Here is a 15073-nt window from a genome sequence, read left to right on the forward strand (position 1 = left end):
TTTACCCTTTTCCTTGTGTGGATCTTGTTTATGTTTTGCAAGATTTACATCTATGCACCCCTTTACTGCTAATATAAATGATACTGTGGTTCTTTTAAAAACATTTATTTTTGTGTATATGCTGTATGTATGAATGTGGGGGTGCAAGTACCGCAGTGAACACGCAGAGGTCAAAGGACGGCACATGGGGATCATTGCTCTCCTTTCATGGTATGGGGCTCAGGAAACAAACTCAGGTGGTCAGGGTAGCAGTGAGTGACCATCTCTACTAAGATGAGCCATCTCACATGACTTGACACTGTATTTTCAATTATTTCCAATTGTTCACCTGTAGATGTAATATTTTAAATTTAAAAATTATACTAAACCTGATTTTAAAACATTTTATTTACATATTGTGTGTACTGTCTTTGTGTGTATGTACAGAGAGAATATTATATCCCCTGGAGCCTGAGTTACAGGCAGCTGTGAGTCCCCGGATGTATTAGGAATTGAACTCCAGTCCTTTGCAATAGCAGCAAGTATTCTTAGACACTGAGCCATCTCTCCAGCTTCTGATTTTCAGTGTGCAGTTCTATAAACTTTTACACATGTATGACTCTGTAGTAATTAAGAAGAATGTTTTCTTCTTAATTCAGAACAAAGCAAATAGATTCTGGCAAGATAGCTCAGCATATAAAGGCACTTGCCATCAAGACTGATGACTGGAATTAGATCCCCTGAACCCACATGACAGACAGAACTGACCCCTCAGAGTCGTCTTCTGATCCCTACACGTGCACTGTAGCATGTACATTCTGTACTCTATCTCACACATAACAGTTAATAATGATGGTGATAATTTTAAAAAAGAAGTTGAGGATGTAGCTTAATGGTGTTGGAAGAATCACATATTTCACAGTTCACACTTCTAGAGTAACAGTTACTAAGGCCACAGCAAGGTATGCGGGAAGGAACAGACAGGTCAGGGATCGGAGGCTAAGCACAAAGCCTTTGAGTCTTTCACAGCAACACGAAGAGAAAGGGCAGTCCTCTCAACAACTGGTATCCAGATAGGAAACAAAACCTTTACCTAAGCCTCACACCTTATATCATTAAGTCAAAATATATCATATACAAGTAGCAAGCATAAAGCTATAAAACACTTGGGATAAAACAGATAAATACTTTTATGACTTGGCATTTGGCAGAGATCTTAGACATGACAAAAAAAATCCACAAAGGATTTTATATGTACTTATAAATAAATGACTTTATTAGAGAAAGATCTATAAGAACTGTCAAGGGTAAAAAAAAATCAAAGACAAGTGGAGATGAGAAAAAAATATTAGCAAATCACTTATTGAAATGCCTTCAGAATATGCAAAGATTTCTTAAAACTCAATAGTGTAAGAAACCAAGCAACTCAAAAGTAGGAGGGACTTGAACACCACTGCACAAAAGATGTAGCCATATGATAAACGGACAAAAGAAGTCTCTGGAGCCTGGAGAGAGGGCGGTGGTTAAGAGTACTGGCTGTTCTTCCAGAGGACACAGGCTCAATTCTCAGCAATCACAGTGGTTCACAATGGTCTGTAACTCCAGTTCTAAGTATCCGGTGCTTCCTTCTAGCCTCTATGGGCACCACACACACAAGTCGGTCAAATCCATACACACAAAACACACACGTAAGATAAACCAAAAAAATTAAAACAACTGAAATGAAAATATAACACCAGGTTATTAGAAAACAGCTGTGTTTACACAGGGAAATGCCATTCTGTATTTAAATGACAGGTATTGATGCAATCAATAGGACATATCTCACAGACACTTAGGAGTGAAGGGATCAAATTGCAAAGGTTATATACGGACAGTTCTATTAATGGCATTCTCAAAAAGAGAATATAGCCCAGGATGTGGTAACAGTGGGTCTGCATTAAAAGTTCCTTGAGGTGACAAAACTTTCCTGTCTCCTGATTGGCATAAAGCGACATGGAATCTGTATGTGTTAAATCTTCAAATAAAAGCAAAACAGTTAATTTTTTTTTTACTTAATAAACAAGTAGTAAAAATTTCTTTCTTTCCCCAAACACTACCTCACTTTGGTTTTTCAAGACAAGTTTCTCTGTGTAACAGTTCTGGTTGTCCTGGAACTAGCTTTATAGACCATCAAGGAGATCCTACTACCTGTGCCTCCATCACCTAGCCAAGTAGTACAAATTTCTAACTAAATCTTTTCATTAGCAATAACAGGAGAGAAGTTCTCAACTTGGTAAATGGTATTTATCAAAACACTACAAACTGAATCCTGCTTAAAACAAGGCATTACAAAACTCTCATGAACACCGGGATTCCTCGGCCTGCTTTGTGATGTGGCTCACTCCTGATCTTCAGCAGGACTAGAGGTTTCGTTTCAGATGATGTAACCCCACATGGAAACCCATTCAATGCCTATCAGATCTAGCATGAAATCAGTGGATTTTTCTGCATACATACAACAGGAGCATGAGTCACAGCCTAAGCTCTGAGGAACAACATACAGAGCTCCAAGAAGACCTCAAGAGGACTTGGGTAAACAGATTTTTTTTTTTTTTTGTCTTGAGGGAAAGAGGATTTCCCTCAGGGTTCCCCTGAAGGTGTGAACCATGAATTTAATGCAGTCCTTACTGAATGCCCAGAGATTCCTTTAAGCCATAAAGGGGGCTGCTTCCAGGGAGCAATTTAGGAAGACATGCCAGTATCGTGTGTATATATGGGGGATGTCTGTGTGGGTATGTGATGATGGGCATTTTTCCAGGAGGCCCCCACCCCAACCTGCCAGTCTACTAAACAGCTACAGGAAGAAAGGACCATCTGACTCAGTTTTGCAGGTTTCCGGCCATGGCCAATCGTGTCCGTTGATTTTAAGGCTGGTGAAACCGCATGCAATGGTGGAAGCATGTGGTGAGCAAAGATGCTCACCCAGGAAGCGACTAGAGCAGAAGAGGCTCCACAATCCCCTCCAACGTCATGCCAGGGACCCAGAGACCTCTGACTAGATCCCATCCCTTGAAGGCTATATCACTTCCCACCACTCTGCGAAGCAGGCTTAATACATGGGCCTTTAGGAGACACTGAAATTTAGACTGAATCACCCTTCAATTGTTGAGGCCCCATGGCCCCAGCAGCCTGCTTTGAGATACAGACATACATAATAGACGATGTAATGAAAAAGATAATGGGAGTCTTTACTGGCACCAACCCAGGATACAAAGGATAACTCGGAAGCCAGAGAGCAGCGGTTGCTCAAGTACACTACATCCCCAAAACCCTGGCCATCAACTGAAGGGCAGGAGATAACACGGTAATCGTCAACTCTCTCTGATGATAATGCCACGGGCCCCAGGCACTCTGAAGTAGGGAAGCAACTAGGTTCAGACATGGAGGCAGCAGGAAACAATCCAATGACTCCACTGAGTTGGGCCACGCACCTCGTGATCTTGACTGGCTGACTCACCCACTCCCTGTGGCCCAATCTTCCCCATCAAAAGCCTTTATGTGGCAGAGCTTTCAGTTTTTCAAGAGGTTCTACCTAAAAATACTCAAGGAATTAGTATTGCTTTCATGGAATACCAATATATATTTAAAGCTATAAAAATAAGTAATAGTAAAATGGTCCTTTGAAATATTAAATAAAATTCAAATCAAAGCAGTCAGAACATGACAGAGCAGGCTGCCCTGACCTGTGATGTGATCATGGTCTAGACAGATCTATGAGTAAGTGTTGCAGCTTTGAGGGTAAAGGTACCCTGGTAGTTAGTTGGGAACCAAGGAATACCACAAAGTCACTATACACAACAAACCTCACATAAGAGATTTACTGGAAAAGGCAAGAGGGTGGCTGCCTCTCCTTAGGAGAGAAGCAGTGTGGAACTGAGGAGGAGACAGGACTTACATAGGGTTTCTTGGGGGAGGAGTTTTCCAGGATAGAGATTTCCGGGTAGAGATTAGGATTTCAAGTCCTGAGCTTGGAGCAAGCCTGCGGATTGGTGGGATTTTGAGCTCAGGCACTGACAGGTTTTAAAACTCAGGGATTAGTGGGTTTTGATATTCAGAAGTGAACTCAGACCTTTTATCCTACACCATGTTCAGTAAGTAGCTCAGAGTGCTGCAGAGGCATTTTGTTTCTACCATTAGACAGAAGCAATCAAAATGCAACAAAAAGCTAAAATACTTTTAAAAAACATGCAGTTTTGAGTCTTGTTGAGTCCCATGAAGAAACTGACTCTAGCCAGCCTAAGCATGGCAAATAAACAGCCCAAGCACTGGCAGGCCTTGCCCTTCTTCTCCATTCCCTCTGCCTTGCCAGTTTGATTACATTTCCAAAGATAGCCACCAAGGTTTATTTCCTTATTTGACCACTTCCTCCTGAGGCTCAGCTATCAAAGTATTGAAGTCCAGCCACCTTTGGCTCACCTAATTAATATGCCCAATTAAAATTAAACACCTCATCCCAATTCAGAGTTTCCCCGTTTATCTTTAATACACTGCCATTTTCCTATGGGGCACAACTTGTCGAGGGGGTTCTCTCCCACCTGGTCCCCGCAGTCGTTAAGTCCCAAAGAAATCACACAGAGGTCTACATTAGTTATAAACTGATTAGCACAGTATCTCAGGCTTCTTATTAACTGTTACAACTTATATTAGCCTGTTATTCTTATCTACGTTATACATGTGGCTTGGTACCTTTTTCAGCAAGGCAGTCACATTTTACTTGTTCTGTGGCTGGATCAGGACTATGGACCAAGCTTTCCTCTTCCCAGAATTCTCCTGTTCTCTTTGACCCACTTCTACTTCCTGTCTGGTTGTCCCACCTATACTTCCTGCCTGACTACTGGCTAGTTGGCACTTATTTTAAATATAATTGACAGAATACAGACCATTGTCCCACACCAAGCACATCAGTTTCCTCTCGCTCCAGAGGCAGTCCTTTGTCCCCCTCTCGGACAAATATTCCTGCTTCCTCTCCCTTGTTCCTGTCCCCTTTCCCTCTATCTCCTATCTTGTCTCTTATTCTCTGCCCTTTGTCCCTCTGGGGCAAATAAATCTTTGTGCTGAGAACCGGGTAGTGGAATTCTGAGCCAACACTAATACTCTCAGTCCGGCTATTGTCCATAAACTCAGTATCCTCTGCCTTCAGTATCCTGAGTGCTAGGGTTATAGCTGGAAACCACCACATATGGCTCAGTTTTTAAAATAGCTATTATTTTTGAACTTTTATGTGCATGAGTGTTTTGCATGCATGTATATCTGTGCATGCACCATGTGCATGCCCAGTATTCATGGAGGTCAGGAGTGAGATCCCTGATACTGAAGCAACAGATGATTGGTTGGCAGGCACTTATGTGGGTGCTGGGACCACAGCAGCAAGAGCAGCAAGTGATCTTAACCACTGACCCATCTTCCCAGTTCCACCTATCCAATCCCCTACACCCGCCTTTAAAAGACAAGGTCTCGCTATAAAGTCCAGGCTCCCTCAAACTTGCTGCAGTCTTTAGGCCTTGGCCTCCTGGGTGCCGGGATTATGAGTGAAGGGTCCAGGAGTAAGAATACAAAAATGTAGATTCCAGAAATAGGAATGTAGAAATAAAGAAATATAAAGTTGTAAGTGTAAGAGAAAGAGAACAGACTGTCAGCAGCTTTCTCAGTAGCTTAAGGATCAACTATTAACAGTGGGTTACTCTGCTTTACAACCCATAGCCCTATTTACAAGGTGAAAGCATCTCTCTGAAAACTGAGAGCTAGCCTACGGACATGAGCTGAGTTAACTTTTAGGAAACAGATATATGACCTCTGGGTTATGCATTATCCCTGCTATGTGAAACTGGCAGCATCAAAGGGGAGAGCACGGGCTTCAGTAAACACCACCTGGAAGTACCAAGGTAGACAATAGATTAAGTACAAACACCAGTTTTAACGGAAAAACTCGGTTAATGGAGATTGTTACGTAAGGCAATCTGTATCTGAGTTTTACCTCGAGATTGTAAAAATTCCTTTGTTCGGACATAATGCCTGGTGCCCCTAATATAAAAAGCTGGGTTCAGAAACCGGCTTTTGCCACAGCCTTACAAAATCCATCCCTGGCTGGCTGTGGTCTCAGCTAGCTGATAAGCTTTTTGTGTCCCATGGAGAATTTTTTTTATTTTTTCCTGAATTCTGGAATAAGGTTTGCTTCTGGTTTATTAAACTTTGGCGGTCTGTCCCCATCTGGACCCAACAATGGGTGTGAGCCACCGCATCTGGCTTCACTCCTTCCATCATAGTTCACAAGACACTGTTATTAGAGACCCACATAGGAGCACTGGACTGAGCTCCCAAGATCCAAATGAGGAGCAGAAGGAGGGAGAACATGAGCAAGAAAGTCAGGACCACAAGGGGTGCGTCCACCCACGGAGACAGTGGGACTGATCAAATGGGAGCTCACCAAGGCCAGCTGAACTGGGACTGAACGAGCATGTGATCAAACCAGACTCTCTGAACATGGCTGACAATGAGGGCTGACTGAGCAGCCAAGGACAATGGCACTGGGTTTTGATTCTACTGCATGGACTGACTTTGTGGGAGCCTAGTCTGTTTGGATGCTCACCTTCCTAGACCTGGATGGATGGGGGAGAACCTTGGACTTCACACAGGGCAGGGAACCCTGACTGCTCTTAGGACTGGAGAGGGAGGGGGAGTGGGGGGTGTGGGAGGGAAATGAGAGGATGGGAGGAGGTGGAAATTTTTAATAAATAATAAAAAAGACACTGTTATTCACATTTACAGCAACATGCTGGCAACACAAGATATTTCTTGCTAGCAGAAAAACATTTGCCAGTTGCTGAGGAACGGTTTCCTGACATTGGCCTACCCAAACCTCATACTGGCCAAGCTGAATAGGTTATCTGGAAAGTCTTAAGAACCAGAATTAGATGAATACCTCAGTCTTGGGATCAGTAACCTTGGGCATCTATGGAAAAATGTGGGCTTCTATTCCTCCAAGGTTAAAGCCTTTCATCATACTGGGAAACTTTAGACATAGGATTGAAAAGAGAAGTGAGACAACAGATCTTTTAGGGCAGGATGTTTACAACGTGAAAACAACAGGATGTTCTAAAGGGGGGTGGCATGTGAACCGCTCTATCCTGCAGGGAAGCTCCTTTAAGACCAGAAGAAAACATCCCAAAATTGCTTCAGGAAGTCCCTGAAACTGATCAAATTTGCTAGAACCCTCCTGCCCCAAGAGTATTTAAACAGTAAAGACTGCTTTCAGATCAGCTTAGCTTCCAGGAAGAAGCAAAGACACTCAGCTGCCTGGAAAAGGTTCAGCCCAACAGAACCATAGGAACATACCCAACCTGTTGAGCTGCCATAGGTTGTTCAGCGTGTTCCAGGTTTCCAGCTTTTATAAACCGTCACCGGTGCTTGGCTTTTGGGAATGTAGTTGCCTGAGTAATTTCTGCTCTTCTAAGTAACCCCAGTAAAATGCACTGGTTCACCAAGTTGGACTTTGGTGATACCTGTAATTTGTTCTGTCCTTGATTCCCTATCTGGGGCGAGTAGATGTTTGTAAATGTCTCCCCAGGAAAAGCATGCTTCTGAAGAGCAATGCCTTTGGTAACTCCATCAAAATATCACCTGTTTTCACCTGCCTATTTCACGTTATAGTCACATCTGACTCCATGACACCGCATACGGACAGGTAGAGTACACAGGAAAGCACTAGAGAAACCAAGGTAGAGACACGCTGGGCCTGCGTCCATGTAGCAACTGAGGGCCTTTGAAGGGACAGACACCATCTCCCTAAAGGAACTGTCTTGTGCTGAAGCTCTAGTCTCAAATAACAGGAATCTCCCATCCTGCCATCCACTGATCTCACCTGGAAAGTGGATGGCAACAACCAACTTGGATCTGAAGATTTGTGTTTGCTACTGTGGTGGTTTGAATGAGAACGGACACCCACAGACTCATATATTTGAATGCTTGTTCTGTAGTTGGTAGCGCTGTTGGGAAAAATAAGGAGTTGTAGCCTTGTTGGAGGAGGTGTGTCACTAGGGGTGGGCTCTGAGGTTTCAAAAGCCGTGCCATTCCCAGGTAGTTCCCTCTTTGCCTCCTGGCTGTTACCATGAAAGCTCTCAGTTTCTGCTTCAGCACAATGCCTGCCTTTTGCCATGCCCACATTACGATAATCATGGACTCCACTACCCTCCGGAACCATGAAGCCCAGATTAAATGTTTTTACCCCCTCTATGCTGCCTTGGTCATGTTGTTTTGTCATGGTAACAGAAAAGAAATTAAGACACTTACTCCCTGTTTGCCTATAACGTAACTATATCCTTACATCTCTGAGATGTGTAATGACTTGCCAACAACAAGAAAAAGAAACTTAAATCAGGAGCTAAGGAGGTGGCTCAGTGGACTAGCACACTTGTGCAAGCATTGAGGACCTGAATTAAAATCTCCAGAATCGATATAAGAAGTCAGATGTGAGCCAGGCGGAGGTGGCACATGCCTTTAAACCTAGCACTTGGGAGGCAGAAGAATATCTGTGAGTTCAAGGTCAGCCTGGTCTACAAGAGCTAGTTTCAGGACAGCTAGAGTTGTTACACAGAGAAACCCTCTCAAAAGACAAATAAATAAACAAAAATAAACCAAACCAAACAAAACAAAGAAGCCAGATGTGATTATACATGCCTGTAAGTCCAGTAATGAGAGAGGGGGAAGACAGGAGGATCATAAGAGCTTGTTGGTCACTGCCTAGCTCCAGATTCAGTGACAGACTTATCTCAAGGGTAAGGTGGAAAACAGTGGAGAACATTTAACATCTTCCCCTGGCACACATACAGCACACAGAAACTAATTTTGGTCACTAACTTCTTGCCTTCCAACTTTAGTTTTCTCAGGTTTGCAAGACTTAACTTTTATAAACTCTAAGTCTGATCAGTGCTTTTTTTCCCTTTTTTTTGGGAGTAAACTGTTTAAAAATAAGAAGCCATCATTCTTTCAGCCTACGGATGGGTACTAGCGGGCTCCTTCCCAGCACCATTGTTGTCATACACAGCCTCTTCAACAAATCACGTGATTTCATATGCTTGCCAAACTCTGGGACTACATGTTGGGTCAATGTAAATGAAGTTCTGTATCCAGAGTAACATTTAGAAATGATGTATGGAACAGAGGAAGGGGCAGTGAACCCAGGAGCACAGACGGATGGACAGACTACACACTCGTATTCTCGTGTTACTGTGATACAGTGAGCATGTGCTCCTGAGCAAAGGTGAGGCATGTCTCAATGGTGAACATCTACAGCAACTCTCAACACCACAGAAGCCCCATGACATCCAAGAGGTCTGATCCCCTGCGAACACCAGAATCTGAGGATGCTCAATTCTTTTATAAAACAGCCATTTTTTTTAAAAAAAATATATTATTATTTTTTATTTTATGTGCATTGGTGTTTTGCCTGCATGTGTGTCTGTGTCAGATCCCCCAGAACTAGAGATACAGACGGGTATGAATTGCCATGTGGGTGCTGGGAATTGAATCCCAGTCCTCTGTAAGAGCAGCAGTGCTCTTAACCTCTGAGCCATTTCTCCAGCCCCCAGCCAGTTTTTTAATAGCACACCCTCTTGAATTCTTGAAATCATCTTTAGATTTGTGTAAATTATACACTGTGGCCAGGCATGGTAGCCCACACCTTTAATCCCAGCACTCAGGAGGCAGAAGTAGGCAGATCTCTGTGAGTTGAGGCCAGTCCATTCTACACAGAGAATTCCAGGGCAGCATGGACCTCATAGAGAGGCTCTGTCTCAAAAAACCCAAAAGTCAAAACCAAATCAAATCAGTTAGGAAATAAGAATAGGAAAAAAAAATTCTGTGTGTTTTTATGACTACTTTCATCCCTGGATGACTGAGTCTACAGATGGAGAAGGCTGATCATACTTTGTAACACATTATCTGTTATGCACGCTCACAAGTACTTCAGGTGAAACATTTCCAGTCCAGGAGATTTTAGTTAAGTTTTTCTTCTGCTTTTATTACAAGCATATAATATTAATTGGCAAAACACTGAATACAAGCTTCACTATTGTGAAATCAAAACATTAAGCAATATTCCAAAAAAGATTTCAGACAAAAACTAGCCACTTGATGGTACAAAAATTACACACTAACACAATCATAAAAAATGTAAACTTTCAAATTAAACAGTCAAAAATATGAATCTGCATCATTTCATACACCATGACAATTGTTAGCTGTGGCTGCATTCCAAGGTGGATGCACGGTGGTGCTGCTGTCTGTGACCTGACGTTACTTTCACTTGGGAAAAATGTGTCTGGTACAAGTTGAGAGCCGGAACTGACATGCTACAGTGACACACACTTCAGTTCTTTCTCCAAATGTGCTCTCGGATGGGAGTAAGTGACAACAGGTGTGAACGCTGGGTGTGAGAACCACAGTCCCACACAGCTGTTTCTGATGGGAGCCTAAATGGTAGCAATTCCTACCTGGAGGAATGCAAGATATGCAGACTGTGGTACAATTAAGTGATTTTCCTAATCTATGTATCCCAGTTTATTTACTTGGTGTATTTAATATCAAGGCAGAGAAAACTTTTGTTTTCCTGTTAAGGTCACATGTGATGTGTTGGGGTTTAAATGATTTCCTGAGGAAACAGACATATTGTGTGTGTGTGTGTGTGTGTGTGTGTGTGTGTGTGAGAGAGAGAGAGAGAGAGAGAGAGAGAGAGAGATATTGAGATTTCGCTATCTGCACTAAATTTATTTTCAGTGTTTTAGAAGCATACTCAATATCCATATACAAAGTAGAACTCAGTTGGCTCATTCTTGGAATATTTAAGCTAATGATACATTTCAGAGCACTGTGATACACCACCCTGTATGCCCTCAGAAACAAAACACACCAGTCTCCAATGATTCTGATGCCAGGGCAGGCATCAGGGGCCAGCAGGCCTGTAAAGGTCAGCACTGCCAGGTTGATAGGTGGAGACAATGAAATCCCAACCCTCAGGATGGCTCAGTCACAGACTGACTCAGCTCAAGGATTGGGTGTGCCCACAGTAGACACAAGCCTAGCACGATGCCAACCTCATCACTTCCTGCCTGGCTGCTTATCTTTCAATATTGATGGAACATATCTACACACACACACACACACACACACACACACACACTCACTCACTCTCAGTAACAGCATTCTTATAATAACAGTGAAAAAGGCAAAACCAAATAGCTGAATGCACAGATATTGAAATTCCACCTATATTCCCTTTCAATTTAGTAGAGTCGATGCTAGATCACAATTTAAACACACTCTAATAAATGCATGTTGGAACCTATTGCACAAAAGCATAAAAATGCTCTTCATCCCTATAAAAACATACAAACCAAAGGCTACAAAAAGTAAAAGAAGCTTGCAAAACATCTCACAATTTTATCTTATATGCCTGTAAATAAAGCTGGACCACAGAAACCAAACAACTGGATGGGAAAATATGATAGAAGGCTTAAAATAGAATAAATAATTTTATAAAGTTAAGTTTTCTTTTTTTAACCCCCCCAATCTTAAATTCAATATTATATATTCTATCTGAGATTTCTATTTTCGTGAAAATGGTACTGAGCGAGACCACGTGCTGGGAGGCTGGTCCCGGGGCTGCCGGCTGGATGCATCGGCAGCCATGAAAACAACTTCACAGGAGCTCCGCCCGCTGGGAAAGCTGGACAGGACCAATCACTAACTGATCCTTGTGTTCATGCTGGAAAAATAAAATTCGGCCTTGGATGTCACATGGAGCTTGGCAGGAGTGAAACAAGGCGCCCAGAAGCTTCCATCTGACGCAAGCTCACTCTGCTTCATCTATGAGCGAGGTAAGGCTACAGGTCAGACCAAAGGGCAGAAGGGCATCGGGAAGCTGTCTGCAGTGCAGACAGGCGCATGATGGAATCTTAGAAAAATAGGTATTTTTGCTGCTGAGGTTTATCAGGTTAACGTGGTGACAGAAGCAGGGCTGTTGGGGCAGCGGCGCCCAGCTAGGACATCAGTTGCAATGTCCGCCTCGCTGAATACTTAGATCTATCAACTTAGCACCATAGCAAAGTCAAGTGATTCTAAAAGTAGCTACAAAGTTACAAATATATATCATGAGATTATACAGCCATACTAAGTTTGATCTGAACTGTAAATTAACTTTATTTTAATTTGGAGGCTTCTAACTGTTTAAGTCTTCTTTAGTTTCACCACATGGGAAATACCTAGATTCTAATGTAACTGCATGGTGAGAACACGGTCTTGCGGATGCTTCAGCAGCACTTGTGTTCTGAGGTAGACAGGTAATATTTACGCATAAACCCTTGTGTAGTAACTCTAGAAATGATTTGGATGAATAGCAAACTCAGGAAACTGATAATCCAAACAGTTCTGGGCTCAAATAGAGAGGTGAATTTTGATCAATTCCAAACAAAGAGCTTGCTTTTGTTTTACAAGGTCATACATTAAGGATTCCGTTAATTTGGATGTTCTATCCATAGTAACATTAGGTCTCACAAGTCGCTGCTCCTGACACTGTGTAAGTGAAAGAGGAAGTAGAAGAAAGAGTGGGTGCTGATAAACCCAATCCCAACTGTCAAAGCAATCCAAGAAAAATTCCAGTTGCTAAGGAGAAGACTCAGAAAGCCTGGCCCCAAGGGACACACTAAGATCCTCCTCTGCCCACCAAGAGCAGAGGTAACTGCTGGGATTACGGGGTTCTATGATTCCCATGGGGCCTGGGAGGGCAGGAAGTGACTGAGAGAGGTCCCTGGGAACCCCAGGCCATTATCCCTTCTCCTTACTCTTGCCTTCATACCCCTTAAGAGAGAACAAAGTCGGATATGCTGGCATTTTCTCTCTAACCAAACAAAACAAAATAAATTACACGTGAAGAGGGAGGTTCACAAACAGTATCCTGTCTGTGACTGGAAAAATGTCAGCTGAACAGGTTGCTCAATTAACAGATTGAAAAAGGGATTAAAAAAAAAAGGCAAGCCTGGAAATACCAACTGCCAGGAACATGGAGGTTAGCGGTCACCTCCCAAGTGCCTTTACAAGGTCTCCCCACAGGATGGCTTGTGCTGTTTGGTAAGTGACAAACAGCCACCACCACATCTTGCCAGCAGAAGGAAAACAGAAGGGAAAGGCAGGAACTTCCAAAGACTTTCCAACAAGCCAGTGCTGCACCAGCCGTACCACCCCAACTTGCCTTACGGAGGGAGCCGGAACTGCAGCCACACGACACTGGGGACTGAGGCAGGGTCTCACCTTGCCCAGCCAGGACGGCCACCATCCCAGGAAACACAGTACAAGACTCAAACTTGGGAATGGACCTCTGCTGTACTCTAAAAGGTGGGAAATTAAATTCCATGGCTAAATAATAGTATTACTGCAAGCCTCTTTGGGTATACTTTAAATTAAATTTTTATATATCTCTTAAGTCTTCAGGAAGCTAAAGGCAACATAAATATATACCATGAAAAGACTTTCAATAACTTAGGAAGGACTTAATGAAAGTACAAGTTTTTTTGAGGCTTATAATGAAACCTAATCCACAAATTAAGCCAAAAGGAACTCAGATTCTCAAGCCCCGGAAAGCAAGCAGAGGCGCTGTGTGTCGGACGCGGTGTGCAAACGTGTCACTGATTCACTTGTTCTCTGGCCTATGGACCTGAAGCAGAGATGAGCGAACTGGGAAGTGTTTTCATCCTCTGTAAACGCGTGCTGGTAGTGTCTTGTTGGGAGTGGATTCTCTCATACAAAAGTTATAAATATTCTCTATTCAGAAATCTGGTCCACATGGCACCCAGAGGCAACATTCCACGGCACAGTTTGCCGTGTAGAGCATTGGGTGTGGGCTGAGTCTGGCTGGGCTTACAGCAAGTCCATCTTGGGTCTGTAGTGTAGCAGGAGGGGCGCCTTCTGTAAGACAAAAGAAAGGTGGCTGAGGGAAGTACGAGGGGCCCATACTGTGTGCTCAAACCACAGGCACACACTGCACCAGCAATGCCACAGCTGAATCCAGTTCTGGGGACAAGGGGTAATCATCATTGGTCTCAAGTGACCCAGGGGTAACCTTGGTGGTGTTTGGGGCTCATGACAGGGCCTGTGCAGCCAGGATTTCAACTTGCTCCTCCTGCCTACTACACTAGCTCTGGTCTTTCCTATGCAGTTTCTTATACTCTCCAACCCTTGCCCTGTTCAACTACTGGTCATCCTGGTCTTTGGCTGGCCCAGTTGTCTCCATCCCCTTCTTCCTGGGCAGCAACACGATTAGAGGTGGAAGAGCTGCATTTCGGTCCCAGGCAGGGAGCGTAATACCAGTTCCTGACTCAGAAAGGTACCCAAAAGTTTGAGAGTTTGCTCCACTGGGGACTCAGGGGACTGAGTGGAGTGGTGAGCAAACACCCTGTCTAGGTAGATGGTTCCAGAAAGACAGCTGCTCACAACAGTGTCTGCAATAGAAGACACACACAGCAAGTAAGGACCAAGAATCTGTTTAAAACCTGGCATGGGAAGAACCGCCCAATCTCACCTTGAATCTCCACCGCGTAACAACCACGAACTTGAGAGTGTGGTCCTTGCCCAAGATCTCCTCGTTGCATAAAATGTCCAGCTGGTGGGAGAAGGGGCTTCAGTTAGGCACATAGTCAACCTACCTTTAGAACGAGGCCAACAGTGATAATATGAACAATACTCTCACATGTTCCGAAACAAGCGCCTCCCCAGTCATGTGGGAAGGTAGCTTGTCTGCTTATTCACTTACCCACATCATCCAATATAGAAGCCAGCCTCAAACACGAGTTATAACAGAAAAGGAACATTTCTGTTAAGACCAAAACTTCTTCAGGGGTCAAAGATACAGTGGTGTACTTTACGGCTGTGTTGCAGTGGTCCCAAGAGGCTTAGCCTGATTGCTCTGAGCATCAATGATCCTGGCCTGTCCCTACCCCAGTTATGGGCTTCTCTAATGAAGTTATGGAAGCATCACATGTGGACCCATTCCTGGATCCCACTTACT

The 15073-nt window shown here is 43.4% G+C and overlaps 1 protein-coding gene across 3 annotated transcripts in view; it reads right to left on the reverse strand.

Annotated features, from left to right (window-relative positions):
• Positions 1 to 10009: 10009 nt before the first annotated feature.
• Positions 10010 to 15073, reverse strand: part of Pcgf3 (polycomb group ring finger 3) — a 47057-nt gene continuing 41993 nt past the window's right edge. For all 3 annotated transcript variants that reach the window (XM_085691504.2, XM_085691507.2, XM_087908752.1), the window contains exons 10-11: positions 14588 to 14668; positions 10010 to 13974 (exon numbers count right to left, since the gene is read on the reverse strand). In XM_085691504.2, the coding sequence (XP_085547630.1) occupies positions 13927 to 13974; positions 14588 to 14668 (129 nt within the window). In that variant the 3' untranslated portion in view covers positions 10010 to 13926. The remainder of the gene's footprint in view (positions 13975 to 14587; positions 14669 to 15073) is intronic.

This window comes from Myodes glareolus, chromosome 8 (genome assembly GCF_982192425.1).
Source record: "Myodes glareolus chromosome 8, mMyoGla1.1, whole genome shotgun sequence".
Lineage (NCBI taxonomy): Eukaryota > Metazoa > Chordata > Mammalia > Rodentia > Cricetidae > Myodes > Myodes glareolus.